The 13,123-nt window shown below is 33.8% G+C and overlaps 1 protein-coding gene across 9 annotated transcripts in view; it reads right to left on the bottom strand.

Annotated features, from left to right (window-relative positions):
- LOC124354891 (aryl hydrocarbon receptor nuclear translocator homolog) overlaps positions 1 to 13,123 on the bottom strand; it is a 145,206-nt gene that overhangs the window by 101,931 nt on the left and 30,152 nt on the right. For 3 of the 9 annotated variants that reach the window (XM_046805673.1, XM_046805672.1, XM_046805671.1), the window contains exon 1: positions 2,912 to 3,480. The exons of 3 other annotated variants lie outside the window; for them this stretch is intronic. In XM_046805673.1, coding sequence (XP_046661629.1) covers positions 2,912 to 3,069 — 158 coding nt within the window. In that variant the 5' untranslated portion in view covers positions 3,070 to 3,480. Of the gene's footprint in view, positions 1 to 2,911; positions 3,481 to 13,123 lie in introns of those variants that run through there. 3 more of the 9 variants (XM_046805674.1, XM_046805675.1, XM_046805670.1) reach the window with 1 other exon arrangement.

Consider the following 13,123-nt stretch of genomic DNA (forward strand, 5'->3'; position numbering starts at 1 on the left):
TATCCATTTAGGAAAACTGATCATATTTTAAATAATACAAATATAAAAAAGCATTAATTTCATAAGCAGTTTTGCCGCTTTTGGAACTACTATCAAGCAAGCTTTATATATTATTTACGTATAAGAGTCTACATTTAACTGATTTTGAAAAACTGCATGTACATAATATACAATATCCTGGAAATATGAGCAGCGGTCACAAGTATTGTATAGTTTATATATTGTAGTACAGGTCGAGCGGAGCGGCGGGGGCGTGTCCAATCCTGAGGAGGAAAAAATCGGTGTCATAATGATATGAGAACCGTTGCGAATAACATAACTGCAGGACGGAACCAATCGGACGGCGACCGCGTCCCGGTCCATCCTGCGAGACAGAGACAGGAGGACAGGTCGACCTGCCCCCGCCCAGGGGCTTCAGTCATACTCACATTCACTTATAGAGGCTTAACATAGCTGGAAGAGTGCACATGGGTGATAACACATCGGTTGCCAAATTTACTTTTCTGTTTTCACATTTAATTTCCACCGATTTTAATTTATAAAACTGATTTTTTACTTAAATGATCATATAACTTGATGTATAGAAGCACAAAAATTACGGTATTTATACTAAAAAACTATTGTACATAACTTCTATTCAAAATTTGAAAAATAAAATTTGCAGGTAGTCATCGTTTTCCTGAGCAGTAATTCTGTATGAAATTTGAACTTTTTACTTTCAAATTCGGTTGAATAGTTCGATCAGAATGATTATTTTCGCTATGTCTGATATGCATTTCTTGCCAGCGATGCGTCACCGACGCCGCTCCCCCGCCGCACAGTGGTCCAATAGTACTTGTTTTCCTATTTATTTACTAGAAAACCAAATATCAACTCATGGAGATACATGTAAACTGTGGAGCAAGTGAGACGACATGTATAGTCCCTGTTGACTCACTATGACGTACTCTATAATACAAGCTATAATATATAATAAATATTATAAAACACACACACACACACACACACACACACACGCTCGCGCGCACACACACGCGCGCGCGCACGCACACACACACACACACACACACACACACACACACACACACACACACACACACACACACACACACCCTCCTAACCATAGAAACAAAATCCTCCCAACATCCTGTATTCAAAATGTTTAGTATTGGCCAGCGTATCTATTAAAGATGGAAATGATTGTATAATTCTATTTATCAGTTGGAATCGTATTGTAGAATAATAGGCTATGTATACGTCATACCACCCAAGGCGTGATATAAACCCTCCTAGCCACGATTTTGGTTCGGGAGGGATCCATCGGGATGTCTGAAGGATATTTAAAATAGGATATAAGAGTATGTCCTAACTTTGTTCAAGACACCGCAATCCTTGGCTCTCCTTTCTAGCTACCGGTACGTCCCTGGCCTCGGAGGTGTTGGAAATGATGACTTCAGGACTCGAGGTGATGGAGATGCTGACTTTAGTACTCGGAAACAAAAACAGACTGATTCATACAATTTAGTACTATACCCTATCACCAATTTCACATTTCCTTAGAAACACAATTTCTATCAACACATTTTGTGTAAAACTTGTTGATATACCGTAATCATTTCCTTACGACGTTAAAATTTCTATGAAGATTAAACATGAGCAAATGTAATAAAAAGTTTAGTATTTAATAATAAAGGGCAATCCATAAAACTTCAGATTTTTTATCCAATATAATACAAGACAGAAAGATTACCTCTTATTATTACTCAATCACAGTTTTACGGCTACTAAGGCGTCTTACTAAATATTTACTAATAAGTATTTTCAGGTGAACTTTTTGTTGTTTACGCCAACCAAATTAGCATTCCTGGACACACAAAATCTTAAGAAAGTAAAATATTTGCTTATACTTGACATAGCATGTAATCTCGTTTCACTAAAAATGCTTATTGACCTATTGTGAACAGGTCCATGAAAACACAGCAAGTAGGCCTACTATCTTCTATGGTTTACCGACAGCAAATACTGTGTAATCTTTGTTTAATGTTTGCTGTAGACGATGGTTTGGCCTGAAAAGATGACAGGATATTTGCGATGTCCTTGGCATGTTTTTGTAACATTGGCTTAAAGTTTTGTTATTCTTAGATTGTTAGTCACTAAAACAAAATTGGTTGCATAAAGAAAGTAACATTAGTGTCTATAACTCCACTACTTCGTGTTCATGTTTTAGCTACTCATAGAAATCGACACATTAGCCGAAGTCAAAGTGGACAGAAAAGGTGTTATTACTCAGTACAGTAAACTGTATTGCAATATAATTTCAGCAAATTGGCAATGTTCACAATTTGGGTAAAAATTTCAACTATTTCACTAACAAAGGATTTAAATTTAGCTGCAAACTAACAGTGCATGTATTGTACGTCATCGTTGGATTATGATTTTCACAACTGTATATTATGATGGCACACATTTTCAAAACACAACCACTAACAGTACACGTAAATTTGCTGATACACAAGAATAGTGTTTCGGCCGTTTGTTCTACCGTATGGCTTCAACAGAAACACAATACATTTAACTGCTTATCGTATTTACTTTTAAAAGCATAGAAAAATATTTGGTTGCTTGATTTTTAATTACTTTAATAATTTTGCAACGTTGACAAAATATCTTATTTTTAGAAAATTGTTACTTTTTTAACGTTTGTAGCAGCAAGAGAATAGTATTAACTAACAACATAGAGTTCATAATGTCCACACATTTTAAAGAAAGAAAATTCGTCCAACAGATCACCGATCTTATATAACTTTTGTTTTAAATAATACCAACATGAAATATAAAGAAGTTTTATTTTTCAAGTCTATTCCTAAAATATTTATGAGTTTGTGCGAAAGTAAGTGGTCAACCGTTTTACCTGCGCCGTTTACTATGGGGCGAGAGAGGCGGCATCGGAGGCGGGACGGGCCCCAAGCCGGGGGCGGCGAGCTGGTGATGGGGCGGCAGGTAGGTGGGAGGGGCGGGCTGATAATGGGACCCCACCCCCGCTGCCGCCGCCGCTGCGTACGTGTACATCACTGATATTTGTTTCTACACAAACTTGTATCAATACAGTTCGCGCACTTTTTCACCCACAAACCACACAAGTTGCCATCACTTTCGAATTATAGTATATCCGCAAAAATAGTCTCTCCTAAATTAAAATAGTATTAGCAAAATATGATGAACTGATAACGAGAGGATTGACTAGCTAACTGTATTGAACACTGTTGGTACGAGATAGAACATGCCCGGACATAACGGATTGTAATTGTTATTGGTTCGCACAGCAAAACTTTTAATACAAAACTGATAAAATGGTGAATATAAAATGTTGAGCAAAATTGTTTAATGAGAAACACTTGAGCAAAGTTACGTTTGCACGAAAACCCGCAGAACCCTTGCACTAAACACTCATCACAACAGCTACGCGAAGACTGAAGTAAAAGAGCGGTTGCCGAGCGCAGGAAGAGCGGGACATCACGAGGTTGGAGTGGGGGTGGAGGGGGACGCCCCCTGCAGTTCTGCCAATCGCGGCATCCTTTGACATAAATATCCCTGGTTTATAATTTTACATGGTGTATAGATAACACACAATTTTTGTATGATATTTACTGGTAGTTAACTTTGTCACTTAATAAATTATTAAATTATATAATTTTATATACATTTCTTACATATATTCATAAAAGGTTAGAGTATATATCGTTATACAAATTGTCATAATTTGAAAGAGAATCAGCATGAACTTATAATTGACGTTGATTGTAAACGAAAACATATTTTACGATTGGTGCAAACGATCCTTTCAATTTCCAAATCACCAAAAATACTGGCTAATTTTATTTTTATTCTTTAACCTGCGCAACTAAAACTATAACGACAAACCATGCTGTGATGCACTAACCCATTAACTACAACTATTATTTTAAATAATAGAACTGATTTCATAATAAAGCACGTTAAATCAGAATGTTATTACAAAAACCCCTTGATCGAGGCTCTAATGTAAAAAACCGTTATATGCAGGAGTTCTAAGAAACAATTGCGTGCAATACTGGTATATACATGTGGCTCCCATTTTCTTAAATCTTACAGACTGTAAATGAACATAACATTTCGTCCGGATTGCATTTATCCGTTTATCTGCATAATAGCGTTTAATACTAATATAAAGTAACATAAGCGTTAAATGGTGAAGGTTCCTACATACTGCACCGTAGTTGTAATGTATTTTAAAGTAAAACAACACTTAGTAGTCTTAAAGTTTATATAGTTGTGTCTATAATACTATCGTTAAAATTAGTTTTTAGTTATTAAAGCAACTTGATTTGTTATACGGTAATTGATTTTCCTTTCCCAATATTTCCAACTGATATTACATTAATAGTATTTTTGCATATAATATATTACTAGGAATTTAGTTTTTTTGTTAATGTAGCATACAGCACTCTCGCCTACTCTCAGGTTTTTGCACCCTGAAGATGACACAGCATTGTACTGTTCATGAATGGTTTTTGTATTTTAAGCCTACACCCATATATTTTTAGAAGCACACTTAAAAGTTCTCCAAGTGTAAAATAAGTTTTATTCTTTTAAAAACTTATAAAGTGGCAAAATGTTGTTCTAATGGAATTTTTGTTATTGCACTAAATCTTGGTTTCAAGGAAATAATTTGTGAACTGGTACATCTATTTGTTTTTAATTGGTAAGACCTACATATATTTGTTGTTTATTGTTACAACATATATTTAAAATTACTGTTAGTATATCTAGAAAAAATCGTGCAACGAAAGTTTAAGTTTTAATTTCTAGGACAACTAAAGTACCAGATTTCGGATTGTGATGATTATGGTTGCCAGGAAAAATACTTATCAAAATCGATTATCGTCGACACTTAATCAAACATTCGAATTTATTACGATAATGAAACTATTATTTTAACATAAATATAATAAACATCTAATACAACTTGGTATAACTATCGAAGACCAAAAATTAGAGCAATATCGATCTCAACTTACAGGCTACTGAATTGAAAAAAAAAAAACAAAAAACATTGAACACTAAATGTTGTTAAATAAATGACAAGAAAGTATGACTACTTTACGGATTGTTAAAAAATGTGGTGAAATATTTAGGGATATAGCTTAATGGGAGAAAACAAGTTTAGTAAAAATATCTATTAAAACCTGATTGTTACAGCGTTGTAATTTTATATGTTTGAATATCATATTAAGATACTTCTTAATTTTGAAATATTTAGGGATATAGCTTAATGGGAGAAAACAAGTTTAATAAAAATATCTATTAAAAACTGATTGTTACAGCGTTGTAATTTTATATGTTTGAATATCATATTAAGATACTTCTTAATTTTGAAATATTTAGGGATAATAGCTTAATGGGAGAAAACAAGTTTAGTAAAAATATCTATTAAAAACTGTTTGTTACAGCGTTGTAATTTTATATGTTTGAATATCATATTAAGATACTTCTTAATTTTGAAATATTTAGGGATATAGCTTAATAGGAGAAAACAAGTTTAGTAAAAATATCTATTAAAACCTGATTGTTACAGCGTTGTAATTTTATATATTTGAATATCATATTAAGATACTTCTTAATTTTGAAATATTTAGGGATATAGCTTAATAGGAGAAAACAAGTTTAGTAAAAATATCTATTAAAACCTGATTGTTACAGCGTTGTAATTTTATATGTTTGAATATCATATTAAGATACTTCTTAATTTTGAAATATTTAGGGATATAGCTTAATGGGAGAAAACAAGTTTAATAAAAATATCTATTAAAACCTGATTGTTACAGCGTTGTAATTTTATATATTTGAATATCATATTAAGATACTTCTTAATTTTGAAATATTTAGGGATATAGCTTAATAGGAGAAAACAAGTTTAGTAAAAATATCTATTAAAACCTGATTGTTACAGCGTTGTAATTTTATATGTTTGAATATCATATTAAGATACTTCTTAATTTTGAAATATTTAGGGATATAGCTTAATGGGAGAAAACAAGTTTAATAAAAATATCTATTAAAACCTGATTGTTACAGCGTTGTAATTTTATATATTTGAATATCATATTAAGATACTTCTTAATTTTGAAATATTTAGGGATATAGCTTAATAGGAGAAAACAAGTTTAGTAAAAATATCTATTAAAACCTGATTGTTACAGCGTTGTAATTTTATATATTTGAATATCATATTAAGATACTTCTTAATTTTGAAATATTTAGGGATATAGCTTAATAGGAGAAAACAAGTTTAGTAAAAATATCTATTAAAACCTGATTGTTACAGCGTTGTAATTTTATATGTTTGAATATCATATTAAGATACTTCTTAATTTTGAAAGAAAATAATAAAGTGTTAATAGTTTAAATCGGCGACCTTTATTTAATACAGTTTAAAGCACAATCTTTTAAACCCTAATGGGAAACGAAATTAAGAACATAACACATAACAGATACCCTTTAAAAAGACACAACATTTAATACCTAATATTAATCCAATTGAGTAATTAATGGTTAAATTGGATTACATCAGAGGTAATAATTGCAAATTCAGCTAGAGAAGCTTCGCTCTTAACCCTAAAACTGGGGAATTGTCAATATCTATAGACAATACAAGGCATTCTTTACAACTTCTTGGTAATTCTTGCAAGGTAAACCAAACATTCAAAATATAGTTTTATTATACTATTCGGTTTTAAACGGTATATGTTTTCAAAACATTAAATATGTTTAACCGGCCAGTTTTTAATAATTTCGGTTTAATCGGCCGGACATGACGGCTATGTTGAATCTAAACGTGAGAACGGACATTTTGCAACGTGGATGCTCTTGCTTTATTTCTATATAGCCTTGCATTTTTCTCTAGATCGTCTATAATTTTCGTAGTGTGTTGACTTTCGCCGTGTGTGTTTTTCCAACGGTTTAGAGGATAACGGTATATCCGGCCAAGTCGTTATCCGGTGGGGTGTCCAGTTCCGAGGTAGCGTATACCGTGACATACCTTCAACAAACTAAATTTTGGAGACATAAGATTAAGTGTTTGTAATGTACGAAACGCACATAAAAATATATTTGTTACTTAATATCGAAAGAAATAACGCAATAGTTTGCTATCGCAGACATTAAGTGTTCATTGTAAGAAAATTAAGCAACGCAGAAACATTATAGGTACGGCATTGGTAATTGGTTGTCGTAGGAACTCACAGATTATAACATTGCGAAGAGCTGTTGTACAATAATGGCCAATATATTATTTTTTTACTCAATCTTTATGGTTTAACAATCAGGTGTGAATGTTAAACAACAAGGTTATATTTTCCAGCATCATCCTTGAATTACAATGTTGCGTACATAACACATTTTTATAATACAGATTGAACAACAAAGAACAGTGTTCAGATGTGACTACAGTTATTTTTCTGCTACTCTTGTATTGTTTTTTTTACGAAGCACGTTCTGTTATCGATATATTGCATTGTAGGCCTACCGAACGTTTTCAACTCAAGTTTATGCATCTAAGTAATTTGAACTCTTTTATAATTTGCTTTTTAGTATCTATTAACATTGCATAATACTGATGAGTAGGAGTAGGCTAATATTTAAATTTTACTGAGGAATACCACTCAAAAATGTTTAGACTTTTTTCTATACGTTGATTTCAAAACATGAGTAATAATAACTGATCAATTCCAATGTTCGTGTAAAATTATCTATACCTTTAAATTATTTACGATTTCTTCAATGTTTGTGGAAGTTGAAAACTGTATAGTATATCAATAAATTTGGACATCAAAATGTCCTGTTTCCAATAAAAATATAACGCTGTTATGATTTTTATTTAAAACAGAACTTTGAGTTTAAAAACTGTTGTAATGAACGTTTTAATAGTTAATTTTCTAATTTTTAACGGAAAAGACATTGCCATATTTAAAGTGATTTAGGTCATTTTTTTGGCCTGTTTAACCTATTTCGCACAATTTCCTTTTCTGTTTACATTTCTGCACAAGTATAATTAATTTACAAGTATTGTGATATGTGTGCTTATTTGTATGAGCTTGAGAAGTGTAATTTGAATAAACTATGGCGATTGCGGCTTTAAACTTTACATACTAGACACACATAAAATATATTATTGATCAGAGTGATTTTCATTGAGAATGGTTTAATATTTTACAAACAATACAAATATATGAGATTAAACCGCAACTTCTTTATGCTATTTTTTTCAATTCCTAAATTCATAATCTGCATCAATTACCAACTATGAAGTTAGGATGTATTGTTTGTGTGCAAGAAAACCAAGCGGTCTTGTCATTTCAGGTTGCTGCTTGGAGGATTAAGTATATTCCTTCACGATGAACAATGTATTATTTTCTTATTTTAAATACAAATCTCTAACGGTTTACAAAGAACAAGCACGTCAAGGACTATTTATCAGCATTAGTGTATTGAAATTGTTTATGTATAAATTTACAATTTTCAAAATCCAACAATGCTCTATATCTGGAGTTTTAAAATTAGAAATGCAAAAGTAAATTAAAATTCTACAAGGGAGATATTCTGCTCCGTTTAAATGATTGCCGAAAGTTGACCGTCGCCACATCGTCGGCAAGATGGACCCACAATATAGCGTGTGTCAAACAAGTGTGGCAGCTGGCAGAACACGGCCTCAGGCAGTAAAGATAGGTTGGAGACACATCGTTAACACCTGGTTGGCGATACGGCAGCTAATGTGTCAGATAAGTCACGGCTCTGTTTACCGTACCGGCACGGCTCGTGTGTCAATAGCCGATGTGAGACATTCCCCACAAGTTCACAATGACACATTTTCTACAGGAGTAGGCGACTCGATAGAATCACGTAGGTCGGGTTTCTGATCGGCTCATATAAAACCGGAATTCACTTCGCAATTATTCGATTGTTATTGGATAGCATTGTCACAAAGTGAAGTAAAAATATTATTGTATAATCAAATAGGTCCAACTTTCTTGTTTCGCATATGCTTCCGAGACAAGCACAATTATTCTAATACGAACCCGGTTACTTGAATTAAATCTTAAATAAAATATAATAGAGAAACTATTGTGATGTATACTACACGCGGCTCCACACACACACACACACACACACACTTTCCTACTCATAAAACGGGCGTCATAGACATTCCTGAGACGTAAGTTAATAGTTATAATTTTTACCGAGTTGGGGTACTAATTATGAAATTGGTAAACGTTGTAGCCTACACAATGGATTACTAATAGTGTTTGCTACATTTTAAAAAGCTCGCACTCTCAAGGCCAATGGAGGCAGAAGCCAGAGTGACATTACTCAACTCATTAGTTTGCTGTGTAAAGAGAGTCTTAACATCGATCTAGTCAAACTACTACACCCTTATCAATGGAGAGCGTTATTTGACATTTTTTCAGTAAAAGAGTTAAAAAGGATTGGGTGGTAGTTGTTTTACCCATTTTTATCTAATAGGCTACCTATTGAGCGATATGTCACCGAATGCGTCATGTTGTATATACTGTTAACAGTCCTTAAAACACCTATTGGTCCGTTAGCACAAACTCTGAGGGCACAAGTACACTAAGCTATTAAAATAAAATGACAATTCCATAGTATAAATAAAACAATAATATATTACACTCAACATGTGTAATATTTAAGGAGATTTTGGATATTGAACATGGCATTTCTTTGTAATAATTTTTATCCCCTGAAACCATAAAATAAAAACGTTTTTACGAAATATTTTACAAGTAAAATGACCAGCTTTTTACATAATTTTGAACAATTGAAAATATAAAGTCCACGGAAAGGAATTAAAATTGATCTTGACGGCTACAGATGAAAATTTGAGACCTTTTTGTTGTCCGGGACAGTGTCTTCATTTTTGTTTGTTTCAATAAATTGGTGACACGTCTTTGAGCAAAAGAAAACGATGACATCAGCTTTTCCAAAGAAGTCCATAACTCAAACTACTAACTTTTTGCAACTCCAGAAATCACCGTATGGGAGTTACCTGTGATTTATTTTAACGTATTTTACAAGATCGAATTTGTGATTACAATGCACATTCAATATTAATTTATGCCTAACACAAAAACACGATACTAGTGTTAACTTCAAAGGAACAGCTGGGATCATCTATTAAACATTAATTTTAGGTTTTTGTTGCCCTTTCCACATCTTATTCAAGGAATGAACGCGGCGCTTATAAAATGCGCACATAAGTGTTATCGACTAAATATTAATGTAACAAGAAGATCAAATTGGTTCTTGGTGACCCATGTAGCACTACAAGCTAGACAAGACTACGACTACGAGAAGGCGGAGACCTTCGTGTTCCACATACCTGTTGTTAATTGGACCACAGGCCCCGCGCCGCGTATTAAATGTCCGGTTTATCCCAATTTAATAACAAGCGTGGCGCAGTGTAGCCAATTACCCGCCTTGTAAAACCAACACTCGTTAGGCGCAGACTCCGTGATGTACGACCGCTTTTTTGACACCGATCCTGCTCACTTGGTCGCAGGGAGAATTTACTCAGTGACCATACTGTCAACGGACTTTCCAAAAAAGTGATGTTGCAACGAACAATGTAAATTTGTAAGAACAAAGCATACGTATGTACTGACGTGGTAACGAAATCCTTATGCCCTTTATTGCTCATATAGAGTGAAATCATCGCTAACACAGTTATGATCTGGAGTTATTGTGGCCTAGCTGTAGAAAGCCGTATTCGGTTAAACTGGGCTGGAAACGGTTCCTGTTTAACATAGCTTGACTGAAGATGGCTTTCCACCACGAATTTAAAATATTTCAGGATAAATAAATGTATTAGTCACGGTGATAACTGGAATACTTAGAACATAACTCCGATTGAGTAAGCCAACAACCAACATTTTTATCGATTTAATTCAATTAAATTTAATTTTAATTTTTAACCTCGATAATTTTATATGAAAATCATAGCAGTAATAAAATAAAGTATGTCAAATTAAACGTAAAACCCTTCATATAATTTTGACTAAAAAGAACTTGAGAGATACGCGACCCCTGTGGAAGACATATAAAAGACGGCACAGAACCGATTTGCAACTGGATTTTGTCACAACCCTCACTGTGAGTAGGAAAGCTTTACATAACATGTTTGTATACTAGGTGACTCTGATGTCGAAACTATGTAAAGAGTTCATTTTGAGCTTCTTCATCACCGACATTTTTTGGATCTCTTCAGAACATGCCTGCAGATTTGTCAACTCAAGACTACGACGGCGTCAGATGACAGAGGTGAACTGAAGCTAAACTCAACACTGAACAAAGAGTCAGAAGGAAATCTTAAATGAGAGTTCTAGTTCTACATTAAATTCAAGTTATTTCTTAGGAGAACACAATGCCGTAACCTCGACCTCAAAAAGGCCCGTAATCCATGCCAAAATGGCAGCGCGGCGGTTTAAAGTCACGAACTTGATGTTGTTGAATTAGCTTTGTAAATAAACTTTATTGCATAATTCATGTCTTAAAATGCCACCTAATAACTAATTTTGAAATGGCTGAGTTATAACTGTAACAATGCAAAGATTTAAATAAAAATTGAACTTTTTTGTAACTAAACTTTCCTAATCATACAGCCAACTACGTCTACGTAAACTGAAACAGTACTCATTTATTATCTCACATTTCAGTTTGTGAGGTGAAATAGGCAGAAATACTTAATTAAATTACGTTATCACGTCGAGTGCTAAACAGAAAATAAAGAAATACTTTATATTTCCCTCTTTCACATTATTGCACTCGACAAGTACTAGACCGACTACAGTTTAATGGGATCAGACAAGGATCGAGGGATTGTTGAAGTTGCCACATAACTTTTTATTAGCAGAGCAAAACAATTTTGAATTCAGTTTGATGACGCTCATCGCCATTCTTTAAATAAAGGAAGGATAAACGAACATTAAAAATTAATACTTAAAAATCAGTCAAATCCTCCTGAAAATGAAAAAAGATTAGATTATTTATTACTAAAAACCCCATGGCATTAAATAAAACATGTCAAGAACATTTGCAACAAAATTTAAAGCCGTTCCTGCATAATATGGATACAGACAGAGAGGAGATTGGCATATGCACTCCGTCATAATAGCAGCCGTCATTTGAGTATCATGAAACAACACATATACTCAGGGTAGGGAGAAGGTCAGTGTTGCCAATTAATTATTCAAACTAATCAATGAAATATATGAGTTGTTTGAACTTCTTAAAGCTATTGATCTTTGATTTTCCATTGTCACCACACAATCAATGTTGATCCAAGGATAAAATGACATTGCCTGTTTGTAAGATAGTAACGAAACTACCACAGTTAGCTCAGAGATATCTACAGTAAAGCGGTGGGTCATTTCCGTTTCAAAAACAGGGTTATTACATATCTCACTAACGGTTAAATCAAAACATTTCGGTCGTAGGAGCGAAATACTAATTTCATCGCACCAACCGAGAAAAGCTATATATCGTACAAATAATGCCAGAACAGTTGCAAAGCCAGCTGCAGGCACTACATCTCCCGCTCTGTCACCAGCTTGATATGTTAGTCTCGGTAGAGATACGACACTTACACACTGTTTTCATGTTTGTTCCGTTAAAACAAAACATCTCGGTCGGAGGAGAAAATACCAATCTCATCGCATCGACCGAGCAAAGCTAGATATCGTACAAATAATGCCAGAACAGTTGCACAGCCAGCTGCAGGCACTACATCTCCCGCTCTGTCACCAGCTTGATATGTTAGTCTCGGTAGAGATACGACACTTACACACTGTTTTCATGTTTGTTCCGTTAAAACAAAACATCTCGGTCGGAGAAGAAAATACCAATGTCATCGCATCGACCGAGCAAAGCTAGATATCGTACAAATAATGCCAGAACAGTTGCACAGCCAGCTGCAGGCACTACATCTCCCGCTCTGTCACCAGCTTGATATGTTAGTCTCGGTAGAGATACGACACTTACACACTGTTTTCATGTTTGTTCCGTTAAAACA

Source organism: Homalodisca vitripennis, chromosome 2, assembly GCF_021130785.1.
Source record: "Homalodisca vitripennis isolate AUS2020 chromosome 2, UT_GWSS_2.1, whole genome shotgun sequence".
Lineage (NCBI taxonomy): Eukaryota > Metazoa > Arthropoda > Insecta > Hemiptera > Cicadellidae > Homalodisca > Homalodisca vitripennis.